This window comes from Bidens hawaiensis, unplaced genomic scaffold (genome assembly GCF_021521415.1).
Source record: "Bidens hawaiensis isolate Kalapana, Puna unplaced genomic scaffold, B.hawaiensis_p1.1 tig00033830_1, whole genome shotgun sequence".
Lineage (NCBI taxonomy): Eukaryota > Viridiplantae > Streptophyta > Magnoliopsida > Asterales > Asteraceae > Bidens > Bidens hawaiensis.
The window spans coordinates 91869-105957 of record NW_027495812.1 but is presented as its reverse complement, the minus strand read 5'-3'; the positions used below and the strand labels follow the sequence as shown (position 1 = coordinate 105957).

The window sequence follows — 14089 nt, the reverse complement described above, 5'->3', positions numbered from 1 at the left end:
AATGAAGAGGGTGATGGTTAAGAAAAAAAAATAAAGGAAAAAAGAAATGGTGGAGAGGGAGGGGAGGGGAGGACGTCAAATCGTACCCTAATACGCCGCGTATAGACCTATACGCGGCGTATAGGGTGGTGGTGGGGCGGTGTCCCTAGCAGATCCCTTTATTTAGCTATAAAAAAGATTTTACCATTTTGGTGATCATTAAAATTATTGACCTTATAAATAACAACATTAACGTTATTAAGTCCCGACAAATAACAATGATGTCCATTGTGAAGTTCTAAGGACCTCTACATTATGTTTTCAAACAAAGCAATTTCAAACTATGGCTGTGTATACACGTCAAATGTTTTCATGGGAAAAAGTTTTACATTATGGCTACAAAACCTGTGGACCAATATTATGTTAACTTTTAAGTAAGTTTTTCAGGTACCATCTATCAACGACATGGTTGGAATAGGTCCATTGTATTTAACTTGACCCTAGAAATCGAAGATCTTGCTGTGATTCAGTTGGGTTTATAGTCCTGGAATTCTGATGGCCTTCTAATCTCATAAAAGTCGCATCCTGCGTTTCCGTCTCGGTGGGGTGTGGCAGCTTCCTACTTCACCAATACTAGTCTTCAAAAAATGCTTTTGTCATAGGATATGTAAGAACTTGTTTGAAAAAGTGGCTGGGAATTTGGTGTGTAATGAAATTTTGGTGCATGGTGGTGCATGGTTTGCTGGTCATCATTCAGCTGCAAAACAGGCTATAGATGATGTCGGCTTCTTATTTCCTGGTTTGCCTGTCGAATATACTATTCTCGCTTTCTCAAGTGAGGCTGAACTTGAAACCGGTAGAAAAGCTTTTGGTGTGCAGTAATTGAAATTGATAACCTTTGATTTGATTAAGTTAGCTTCTAATTAAGACACGAGCCTTGCACATTCAATCTAAAGACGAGTATGAGGTCCCGGGATACGCTCTCCCTTTACGCATTACTCAAAGACCTGCATAACACATTTATTAAAATACTGTCAATTTGACATGCTCTAACCTACGCCTAAAAGTTGCTATATGATGACAACATAGGCGATGGTGTCGGCACGCAAACACTTTCGGGAGTCTTTATGTTTAGAGTGGCAATTGACGGATTAAGAGTTCGTCTTAATGATACCGCTCGAACGCCTCTTAAAATCAAAAGTCAGTATGCTGATGCTGACTTTGATTCGCTATCCCAAGAAGAGAAGACATACGCGATCCTTGCAAACATGTTTCATGCTGAATCAAAGAAACATAACTTACATGCTATGCTTTTAGATGCGAGCAAATTATACGGGGGTTAAGAAAACATTGGAAATTGTGTTGCTTCTACGTACTGTCTTATAAACTCGGATGAACTTAGTATACTACCCTCAACCAGCCATCATGGTGATAAAGAAAGAAAACTGAAACCTGGCGTGGCGGTTGGTGCAACATCAACAACTATGATTAGTGCTGCATTTCTCTTAAAAGTCGCTCCAGCCTCGAGTGTGGTTAATTATGGACTAATGGCCAAGTTATTTGTAAAAGTCGGTTCCTCCGAAGAGATTATTAGGATCGTGATTCAGAATGTCATTGCTACTACTGAACTAAAGATGTTACCAGTAATGCGTGTGACCCTTTATAATATGATACAAATAGACGATTTAGGGTTGTTCCATACTTTGCATTTGGGTGTTGCGCTGCTACTTTATGCGGTTTGACTGTGTGTAAAGATCGTGTTGCTAAAGCGGTGCCATCTACACAGACAGTGGCGCCTCTATGTCGTGGAGTTGAACGATTGCAGAGGGTGCATTAGTCGATAGACTTGCTTTTCGACATGTCTAAAAGCTGGAAATGTGTCTCGTTATGTTATATGTTCTGTTTTCTTACATATGGTTAGATTTTGTCATGAGATAAAATGTTGATTCGGTTATTATAACTTTAGTTATTTCTCATTTGCTTCTCATTTGCTAAAGATGAAAAAGTACTTGGTTTGTAACAAAGGTAATGCTTAAATTGCAGACTTGCGATATGCAGCTCATATGATTATAATTTTCGCGTGAATATTTTGTCTCGTTATATATTTGTATACAAACATGTGACACACTTTTCGCCTGGATTTTTTTGAATATGGAGTTAAACAATATGTTTCGGTATGTATCGCTATTATTGGATGAACAGAACAGCATGTGCCCTTCTAATTCATGAAATCATGAAGAAGAATAATCCTACTTTTCTCGGTTAATCCAGTTTCTTGAGTTCTCCCTTATTTTCATTACAGTTTCACATATAAAAGGTGTTCTTTACATATTGAAATCACTCAAAAACACTTGGTTTTGATGTAGCAAATTAGTTATGGCAAACAATTGCTATTTGCTGGGAGAAACGCCATTTTTTGAAATATGGCAGAGGTACTTTCTAAACGTAAATTCTTTGTTAAAAGTAATAATCAAATTACTAGAAGTTTGATTTTCAACATTACACTTTTCTTCAAGTTAATGGGCAAACTTAGTCTTGATTGGGGATTGGGTCTGTTTCAACGTAAGAGTTTTCTTACTCGGTTCTTTTTATATACTAAGTACTAAACGAGGTAAAGAATTGTGTGAGGAGAATTGACTTACGATTCGACACTGAACTAAGTACCGTCAAGGAGTGGCAAAAAAAATGGGAGTTGTTCTTGAGTCGTTCAATTTGAGTTCTAACAATAAACAAAAATTTAAAAAGAAAATTCTCAAGATGAACTGTTGAAGGAGATCAGGGAGTGTATGCTCGTCTTTTTTACATGGGGTGGGGCAAAATTGTGTTGTGATTTAAGCCACTATTAATCAAATTTAGAGGTGGCAAATGGTTGTTGGGTTGAACGGGTCATGGGTTGAAATGAGTTTGGGTCAGAACGGGTCAACTAAAAAAGGGTTGTTTTGGTTTGGGTCAGAATAGGTTAGAGTTAAAACGAGTCATAACGGGTTTCAATTTTTTTTTGAACGAGAATAGCGGCGGAAACATTTTTGTATTTTTAATTTTTTTGTTTTTTATTTATATTTTGAGTTATTATTTTTTTTGAATTTTTTTCTAAAGGGTTTTCTATTAAGATCAAAAACCCCTCAAAAAAATATTCAAAAAAGTTAATAAAAAAATCATAACTCAAAACATAAATCAAAAACAAAAAAATGAAAAAACTAAAATGTTTCTTCCATTGTCCTTGTTTCATAAAACCCCCCCCCCCCCCCCCGAGAAATCGAACTGAAACCGAAAAATCCACATAATTGAAACAAAAAGCCAAAACCGAACCAAATCAACCGAAATCAAAAAAGTCGATCAAAACGAAACTAAAAAGAATTGAAACCGAACAAAAACGAAACTAAAAAACGGACAAAAACGAAACAAAAAACCAAAAACAAGTCCGGAATCGACCAAAAAGAAACCAACCGTCCTGTGTGAAAACTCGTGTTGGCTTGAAACCTGAACTGAACCCGTTCCAATCTCAAACCCATTTCATGCCAAAATTTGTATCGTGCGGAAACCCATTCGGATCTGAAACTTGCCACATTTCCTTAGGACACTAACCCACATCGACCCATTTCTTTGAATATGTCGACCCATTTTGACTCGAAAATAACAAGATAAAATTTCAAATGACCCATTTTAACCCATTTAATTAAAAACTCTAACCCAAATTAACCCATTTAATTTTTAAAACAACCTAAATTGACCCATTTGAAATGGTTTGGGTCAAGTTATATGATTGAAGCAAAAGTCACTAATTATATGATTGTGATTCTTAAAAATTAAAATATTTCATTCTTTGAAAATACATATTCATAAGACATTCAGTTTTATTAGTTATACTACAAAAGCATTCATACTCATGCCCGTACCCATACTCATACCCATGGGCTGGCTTAGATCTCCATAACCAGGTGCACCCATTCCCATTCCTGGACCCATCATGGGGTTGGGTGCGTGTCTTAGAGCATTTGCACCCACGCGCCCGATTCCTATACCTGAGCCCATGGCCCATGGTTACATTTGAAGTCACTGGTATTTTGCTTGGTTTCTCCATTCTCTTTTCTTTATGGTTTATCGCCTCAAAATCATTTCCGATGTCAGATAACGGGTTTGTTTTGCCTGCATATTGAGAAATAATGTTATATATGTAACAAAGTGAATGATATAAATGATAATGAAATAACTTACACCCAGATATGTTGAGATTAACAAGAGCACGGTTCAATGTATCGGCCCAGACAATTTATCGTAAGTTCGCAGGTTGTTGAGGTACTATAGCAAGAGCACTGGATGAAGCAGTGACGGAAGCATTTGACTGTAATTATGGCTGTTGTAAGAAACTTGAAATTGAGACAGATGGTGGCGTTGGGGCGGGAAACTGTTGTAAAGGTTATTACTAGTTTGACCATGCCTGTGAAGAAATGCTACCGAGAAATGTGTTTTGACCGTCTGCAAAGCCAACAGATTGACCATTTTGAGCTGCACGAAGATCAGCCCGTATAACATTCTGGGCTGTCGGGAAACTAGGTGGCAACACAGATTGACCGCCCTGAGCTGAAAACGCAGACAACAACTCAGATTTGCTACCCTGAGCCGCTGGGAAACTGGGTGGCTAGCTGCAGCTAGGTTGACTGCCGGTCAAAGTCAAAAGCTTTATAAATCATAGCCATGGGCTTCAATGTTAACTTATTTTTGCTTTATATTTCACTTTGACCTCAAAACATTTACTATATAGATTTACATACCAAGAAATAATCTTTATAAATAAAACTGGTTCTAGAAGCATTTATGAGAATTTATGTCAAGTTTAATTTTTAATGCGTTTAGTTAAAAAATAAACTAAACTCAAATTATTTCACTCAAGTCACTTCATTTGAAAGAATTTAACCATATATATATTATCAGTAACTCATATGCTATGCCTTAAGTCACACCTATGCGTTTGGTTACACACCACATTCATGCATTTAATTTGGCTGCATATCATCGAGTATACAATTGTAATATGTTTTTCCAAACATCGCCTTCATGTGTTAAATCACCTTATCCAAGTCAATGAGCCATATATGATATGAGAACTCACATGCCTAACGTTGCTCTTGAACATCTTCATCAACATACCATGTGTCTTCTCTTGGAGATTATTCATCCGGACGAAGAAAAAGATATACAAATCAAGGTCATGTAGACCAATTAAGTGTCATCCGAAGCACTCTTTTAAGACAATAATGGTTTGTACAATATGATTGTTCCACAACATATGATATGAGTTTATCATAGCATAAGTAACACTACATCATATGTAAATAACTTATTTAGAATCACTATTGAGTGGACAATAGCATGTAAGAAATTGTTTAATTTGAATGTGTTTCAACTTTGTAATAGATAATTTAATTAATATCCCATATAAATTACATTATTATATTTGTACTTTTATTCAAGCAAACCCACAATAATATCAAAAACACGATTACAAACACACATGCTCCACAAACTAGACTTGTTCCTTCTTCACCTCATCACATGAATCTTCATCAACACTAATGCAATTATACCTCTTAGCACAATAAGCATATATCACAAAGTCAATCACGGTCAACAGCGCAATCAGAAAATAAAACCTATCCATATGACCATCATTCAAATTCTCCGGAATCCACCCTACGTCACCTCCCCGAGACGTGATACTCATCACCATATGAACCAAAAGACTACTCACGTAATTCCCCAACGATATCGACGCCATACAAAGCGAGCTTCCAAAGCTCTTAATCCCATCAGGAGCCTGACTGTTAAAAAACTCTAGTTGTCCAACATACATAAAAACCTCGGATGCTCCAACAAGCACGTACTGCGGGACCTGCCAGAACACATTCATTGTACTCGTATGTTGTCCGGGAACTGACTGTTTAAGCCTCTCAACTTCTGTGACACCCGCAGCCACCATTGCAAAGAGTCCTATTATTAAACCGACGCCCATTCGTTGAAGCTCGGTTAAACCTTTGGGGTTTCTGCTTATTCTCCCAGCTAAGGGCACTAATATTTTACGGTAGAGTAGGGTGCATACGAGGACGCTAAGGATGTCGAAAACTGACAGGCTGGCCGCTGGTAAACGGAAGGTGCCAATGTGGGTGTTCATGACGGCGCCTTGCTCGACGAATAGTGATGCCATTTGAGTGAAGATGACCGAGTATATGATTGTGCAGAGCCAAATTGGTAGCATTCTGATCACGCATTTTGCTTCTTCTACTTGTGTCACTGTGCATAGTCTCCATTGGTTTTGTGGGCCGGTTAAGTCGTTCTCCGTCACCACCGCCGCCTTATCTAGACATCTGAAACATTTTAACGTACAGATTTTGTTTATTTTCACTCATACATTGGAGTCTCATCTCATTCCCCATGTTATAGGAAAAACTAAAATAAATCATATTTTCATTTTTACTAATATAAAACCGTTATTTCTAAAACAAAAATAACTTATATAAAACATCATTTGTTAAACAAAATAATTAACATAAAGACATTAACTTGTAAATAAAAATAAATAAATATAAAAGCATTGATTGTAAAATAAAAATAATAAATATTCAAATTTTAATGCATAAATACTTTGATTTTATAAAAAGTTAAAACGAATATTTTTTTAAAGTAAAAAAGTTAAGGTCATTTAAATGATTATTCTAGAGATAATCCGTAGCGGGGAAAGTTAATGTACGAACTGAAAAGACGTATTATCTGTTCGAATCAAGTAATGTAATTGTATAATTACACTATAATATAATTATATTATATTGCATATATTTAAATTTACACTGCTTGATTTACGCAGTTAATTAGCACGTTAATTTATCCAAACACATCCCGTACTGTAATGATATGCACTTACTTGTATTCCTCACTATGAAGTATCTTTCGACTCCCTTTAATGGCCGAATGCGAGCCATCAACTTCATACAATTTCTTCTCATCATCCACCGGTACCCTACTTTTTCGACACGCTGCAACGAATACGTGAGCAATACGCGGCAAAGGGTTTCCCGACGCCTTAACATAACGGTAATGAAACGAACCACATAAGAAAGATAACAAGCCAACTAGTGCAGACCCCATTGACACCCAAAATCCAATTGTCCAGTGGCCAATATCTTCATAGTACACCAGAATGGTGTTCGAGAACAACGCTCCGATGTTGAGTGCCGCATAAAAGTAGGCAAAGAAAGCCCCTTTCGCGCCATTTTTTTTATATTTGGTGTCGGACTCGTCAAATTGGTCCACACCAAGAGTGGCTAGAGTTGGCTGGTGCCCACCATATCCTAATGCAACCATGTAAATCGACAAATAAAACATCATCGTACCCTTCGTTGATGTCGGCATGCATTGCTTTACCCCGTCTCCACATCCAGAAGGTTTCAGTAGAAATAACGAAGATGTTAATGATAATAACACCAGCCCCTACAAAGCATGATAGATTGATATTAATATGTTATCATGTTAGAACTTATTATAAGGTTATAAAATCATATGATAACTACAATAACTTATCAATCTGTAATATAACATGTTAAAAACAAGAGGGTATAATGTTATAATTTTGTATATAACAAAAGTACAAAACTATAACAATGCTTACCATGACTAAGATAACTTGAAAGAACATGCAAGTGAGATAACGACCCCAGTAAGAATCGCTAAGAAAAGCTCCGAGGAGAGAGCATAAATAGACAGTGCCGGTCCATTTGCTAACCATATTTGCAGCATCTGCGTTGCCTTGATCCATGACTCGAGTCAAGAACAACACCAAGTTGACTCCAACGCCAAAGAATGCAAATGTGGCGAGGGCTTGATTTGCTGCAAAAAGGGACAATGTTGAGTTTATTTGATGTTCATAACATGTGAACAATGCATGACCTTGATGTAGTTTGATTGTGATGTGAGATTTACCGAGAAGGAGAAATGCTGGAGCCCATCCTCCTATTTTTCGTTTCGGCTTGTGTTGAAGTGCTATTGCAGGTTCTTCTTGCTAGTATATATATATACATTGACACGTAAATATTAGTATGCATCTATTGCAAATATAAGCCAACTTCATAAACTCGTATAGATAACCGTGTTTTAGGTACTTTTATATGTAGGTATCTTTTTACTTTATAATTTGGTTGTGCAAATCAGACACTTGTCGTCGTTGTTGTTATTATTATTTATACATTAAATTCTTATCGTGTATCTATTTTAATTAATTTTTTAAAAGTGAGTAATGTTGGAATTCTGATGAAACACAAAAATAAAGCAGAAACGTATGACTATAAATATACTAAAAAGTGGTCATTTCATGATTCATATTACTCTAGAATATGACTTTTACAACGTTCTTTAACATGATACACCATAAAGTATGCTTAATTTGAAAGTGTTGTGTCATATGTTATGAGTACTATCATCTATACTATATATAATATATGAGATATGCGTAAATTAAGACATCTATTTTTTAAGTAATTTACAAGTTGTTAAGAATAAGGTATACCTTCTATAGCATGTAAGGTAGGGACAAACTTGTTCATTAAAAAATATATGCATAGAAATAGTTACAACATTACCCCTTCAACTTTACTCAAATTTTTTAAATTAGAAATAGTTACAAATTTATTCATTTTGAATTTAATTATAACTAACTTCCCACCAACGATTTTCCAACGGCAGTAACTTTTTCATACGTTAATATATATATTTTTTTAAATTGCACCATAAAAATGAGCATTTTATTGTCTTTAATTTGAGTATATTATTGCTATAGTTTTTTTTCAATTAAAAAAAATTAACACGTTGCGTATGGATGTTCACAATTCGGTTTTAACAGTTTCCAAGATAAAACTATGAGCCAAACCGTTGGTTCGATATTTTTATCATTGAAAACCGATACTGAACCATTGAAAATTTAAACTGAATCATTACTAACGGTGTGGTTTCACGCATTGAGCTTTAATAATAAGTTTGCAGTCCTGTCCGGTTTTATATGGCCGATTTTCGGTATAAACTGTATACCAAACTGTTTGCTATGGTTTGATCATTCGAAAACCGGCTGACCAAAAGTGATTATTAGTTTAATTGTTTTCAACGTTTCAAACGAACATTGAGCATCCATAACTGTTACATGATTACTAGGTTTTTTGTATCCCGCCGCATCGCGCGGGCTCACACTACTATAGATTAAAAAAGTGTTAAAAGCTACCATCTTTTACCAAAATTTATGACGAATTTTAAAGACGGGTAAAGACAGTAGTAATCAGTGACGGATTTTATGACTAGACGGTTTTAATGGTCGCTTTGACCCTTTTTGTAGTAAAAGAATTATATATAACTATATGAAATTAATTAAACATGGAATAATATAAAATAAAATAAAATTCTTACAAATATGGAGATCTCCATGGGGACGTTGTTTGAAGCCATTGGTACTTTTGATCAAGGATTCCTCTGCATATGTATGGATTTATCAAACTTGTTTGAATATAATAAATCATGAAAAAATAAAAATAAAAACAAAGGAATACCAACAACGGTCAACTCTATCGACAATCTGTCAATAAATGTGGTTACTAACTGATATTTGTCAGTAACGACATCAGAAATATGGTTGTGACTAATCTCATTTGTAACAAGTTACTGACAAATATTACTAAAGGACTATTTAGCTAATCTATTGGTAACAAATCACTTACAGATTGTTGGAGTAAAAGTTTACAGTTTTATAACAAAGTAGGTTGTCGGTTGTAAAATTTTAGGTTTCCTGTTAAAATGCATGTATTTAAATTAGGTTATAAAGATTGATGACTTGTAAAAACAATTTTATGCAAGATTAAGGTATAATGTCCAATAATCTACCCGATCATGCATACATGCCTAATTAATACCTTGAATAGCAGTAAAAAGAAGCCACCACGTAAAAAATTAAGATGACAATTAAACACTTAATTACGTTTAGTTCATTAATTAAACTTTTATCCAAAAAATTTAAAATAAACATCACAAAATATCAAACCTTTTATGGAACTTTGCAACGGAGAGGATGGCTGATTCCGGTGACGGTGAGGAGGTTGTGTCGGTGGATACGTACGGTGGCGCCTCCAAATCCGGTGAGTTTACAAGCACTTGACGAAGACAAATTCTATGAAATCTTTGAAAACTTATTGTCATTTACGTTAAAACAACAATCGGTGTCTAGATCGTACTAAACGCGCACAATCTTTGTCTTTCAGAATTGAAAGTTCAAGAACACTAATATGGACATTAGAGACATGAAGGTAGGAAAGATTGGTAATTAAAGTTTAGGATTTTTTGCATGAAGATGATATGAAGAAAACCCTATATATAATTGGTGAGATGAAGATATATGATAAGTGTATATGAAGTGTTATTATAAGTGAGGTGATTACATTTAAGAGTGGTGATATATATGTAGATGAATAGAGGGGATTGCGTAACAAACTCCTAATAAGACTCCAAAATTGATGTCTGTGAGTTCACACTAATCTATTTTTAAGGATGTTATTTCGGGTAACTACATGTTAACAACTTATTAATAAATAGTCAAGTGTCTGAACTCGTCTAGTAACAGTGTTACCATAAATCGCACCGGTTATAATTTATAAATTAATGAATATAAAGTTTAAACTATAAATAAGATTTTGAAAATAAAATTAAACATTTTATCAAATTCTTGGATTGGTTGTGAAACACTGATATAGTATAATCGCGAGTCGCTAGTCAACCAAGAAGACCAGTGATTAACTGAGATTAATTGACTATTAGTTAGGTTTAATCGATGATTAATCCTCGTCTACTCGGGATTTTTATAACCATAATATGAAGAAGGTTACTGATCCTATTCGGCTCTCGGAAGACGCTTATGATTATAATTGGTTTCTACTTTTTTAAAACTATAGTCACGTTTTCTAGACTTCAAAACTTTTAGAATAAAGGTGGAAAACTTTTAGAATAAAGCAGGAAACAATTATGATTTAACAGGATCTTAGGTAAAAGGAAAACAAAGGTTAAGAATTTATTAATTTATGTATGAATTATTCCGTGTTATGATGTGAAGAATTATTGTTGTTATCTATCATCTTTTTATCAAAGTTGAAATTGATTCTATTAAAGTCGTTACTCTATTCTTCGATAGTTTATTTAATTAAAATTCTAAAATATAACATATTTTGTTTAAGTGTCTGATTTAATTACACCAAATACATTTAATACAATATCAAGATCGTTATACTTGTACTAATGTGGGTTAGATAAAGACTTTGGTGTCACACCCCGACCAAAGGCGGCGGAACATGCCGAGATGTAACGATTGTCCATAAGCACATGATACTAATTAAAGTAACAGTATTTAATAAACTCATTTCATTTCACAACATCGAAAATGTCACATAGCAATTATCCATAAAATAACCACAAACAAGATATCACAAAATATAGCAAATTTGATATTGTTCATTTTTACTAATATCCTAAGGTCTTTAATGTCGTTTTCTTCACAATCATAAATCAACCAAGATGCAAACCTGCAACATTTCATAAAATAAAGTTTGTCAACACAAAGGTTGGTGAGCAATTCATAAGTTTAATCATATTAATATATAATAAAGATAGCCACAAACTTGCATACGAAACGATAAATAAAAGTGGTAATTTGGATAAATAGATATCGCTAAACACATTAGCGACACCTAGCTATAAGGGGATGCCAAATAGTCTAGGATTTTATAGTTATCGTTAATTGCATTACGTTAACGACACCTTGCTATAAGGGGATGCCAAATAGTCTAGGATTTTATAGTTCCACCAACCAAAAGCGATAAACACATAGGCATATAAGCATAGAACACCAAATCGAGTAATTATTTAGGCAAAGTATACAACTACGTTTGTGGTTTAAGATTCAAATATAAAGCATTTTGTTGAATAAGTATGAAATGTCACCCCCAAAATAAAAGATGGAAAATGGGGTATGAAGTACTTACCTTCAAGTAGTAAACTTGAAAGATGATAATTTGGAGATTTGTTGGAACGACGAGTTTAACGCACAATGCCTAAAAAGAAAAGAAGTCTTGAATTTAGAAAGGTTGTCTTTAAGGTCTTTAAACAAAATAAATGTTGAGAAATGTAAATAATTAAAGTTCAAGGTTTTAAAATATAACTATTTAAGAATTTATAATAATAACCCTTTAAAAATGTAAGTTTGCTCCAAATCGGGTTAAAGTATCTAATCTTAATATTTACTCAACCTATGTTAAGTAATAAGGTGAATAAAATGCAAGAATGCAAATCCCTTTGGAATAAGGATACTAAAACGGTTTTTTTTATCGAGTGTTCGGGTTGTCGGTTCGGATCTTGATAATTGGTCAAACCCAAAGTCAACTTTCCAAAATATTGAATGTTATGAGATAACTCAATAAAATTTAATAAGACTTAACCAAGTATGTAGTTCCATTGTTTTAGAACTAACAACGCACGTTAAGAGAGTGTTCGGTTTTGTCGGTCCAAACTTTGTTATGAGATCAAGTTGAATCCAACATTTCCAAGTACTTAAGAAAATATTTAAAAATCAATTTGTAACTATTTTTAAATAAATATACAAGTCTTGATGGCTAAAAAAACACACTTGTGTGTCTTAATGTAAGGCCCCGAACCCGGTAGCCTTACTTTAGCGTCGGATTTACTCATAAACACAGTTCTTACAAATCAGAGTTCATTAAAACTTTCGCGGAATATAAAAACTTTCATGAAACGTTACAACAATCCAAAACTTGCCTTAATTAAACATTCTTGTTTTTCAAAATAAACGTCAATTACATTAAAACATCTTGAGTCTTCAAATGCCAGTCTCCTATTCGCCCACCATGTGCCCGCTCAAGCTAGTTGTCTCATTCTACTCACCTGCGTGCATACTAAAAGTCAGCTACGCTGAGTGAGTTCTATTTAATCGGACGCCATACAATACATACACATACATACATATCCGAAGATACATATCCATACCTAACTAGTTACCCTTCTGTTCTACAAACATACTTACTACCATACATACATACATATCTACAATCACTAACCTCAGTCTACCGAGAGTACGTTCATAGTCCGCCGTCTATACCTGTACTCAAGGTCGTGAACACGTAAAAGGGCCGCAGTCCTTACCTATGTTCACCATTTATGGTACGTGCAAGGTCCGCAGTCCTTCCCTATACCATCCTACATCCACAACACGTACAAGGTCCACAGTCCTTCCTTATGTTGCATCCTAAACCATAGCACGTACGAAGTCCGCAGTCCTCCCCTATGCTACCACAATACAAATACAGCACGTATAAGGTCCACAGTCCTTTCCTATGCCATCCTACATCCACAACACGTACAAGGTCCACAGTCCTTCCCTATGTTGCAACCTAAACCATAGCACGTACGAGGTCCGCAGTCCTCCCCTATGCTACCACAATACAAATACAGCATGTATAAGGTCCACCGTCCCTATCTACGTTTACATATATCATCTACTTTACGTATAAGGCCCGCAGTCCTTAACTACGCCATCACCAGCCGAGTCTATGTCCGAAAGAAGCTAGAGGGATTTGTCATCCTAACTTACTATGTCGAACGTAGAACTCACATACCATTCGTGTACCTGTATACACATACTTCACATATACAATAATTGCATTATAGCATAAGAACACTCTAGGCGTTCTTTACATCATTCATTTAACAACCATTCCCCTTGTCGATACGTGCAATATCCGAAGATCGTTCACGCCCCGACAAGTATTCATTTGTAATGTTCATACATCTTCGATATATAATATTCGTACCTTTATTTTTAACCTGACAGTACGCGCAATATCCGAAGATCGTTCGCGTACCGGCAAGCAATCATTCATATCCATCACATATATCACATATGGCATACACTTATCACTTAGGATAAATGTATTAACAACACATCGAGTATGCACACAGCCCCGAAAACATCACAAGGAATGGGGCTAGAAACTCACCTGAATCCTGTTACGCTCTCCGTTAA

The 14089-nt window shown here is 35.0% G+C and overlaps 1 protein-coding gene across 1 annotated transcript; it reads right to left on the bottom strand.

Annotated features, from left to right (window-relative positions):
• Positions 1-5503: 5503 nt before the first annotated feature.
• LOC143585365 (protein NRT1/ PTR FAMILY 7.1-like) lies at positions 5504-9459 on the bottom strand. The gene is made up of 5 exons (XM_077067171.1): positions 9421-9459; positions 7951-8029; positions 7640-7857; positions 6896-7461; positions 5504-6341 (listed from the first exon to the last, which is right to left on the bottom strand). The coding sequence occupies exons 1-5, from the start codon at positions 9457-9459 to the stop codon at positions 5504-5506; spliced, it is 1740 nt and encodes a 579-aa protein (XP_076923286.1).
• Between the last annotated feature and the right edge of the window lie 4630 nt (positions 9460-14089).

Excerpts from the sequence above, each read along its gene's own strand:
- LOC143585365 (XM_077067171.1), bottom strand. The coding sequence starts at position 9,459 with ATGGCTTCAAACAACGTCCCCATGGAGATCTCCATATTT. Across the intron at positions 8,030-9,420 it reads CCATGGAGATCTCCATATTT|CAAGAAGAACCTGCAATAGC; the intron begins GTAAGAATTTTA and ends TATATATACTAG. Across the intron at positions 7,462-7,639 it reads TTCAAGTTATCTTAGTCATG|GGGCTGGTGTTATTATCATT; the intron begins GTAAGCATTGTT and ends CATGCTTTGTAG.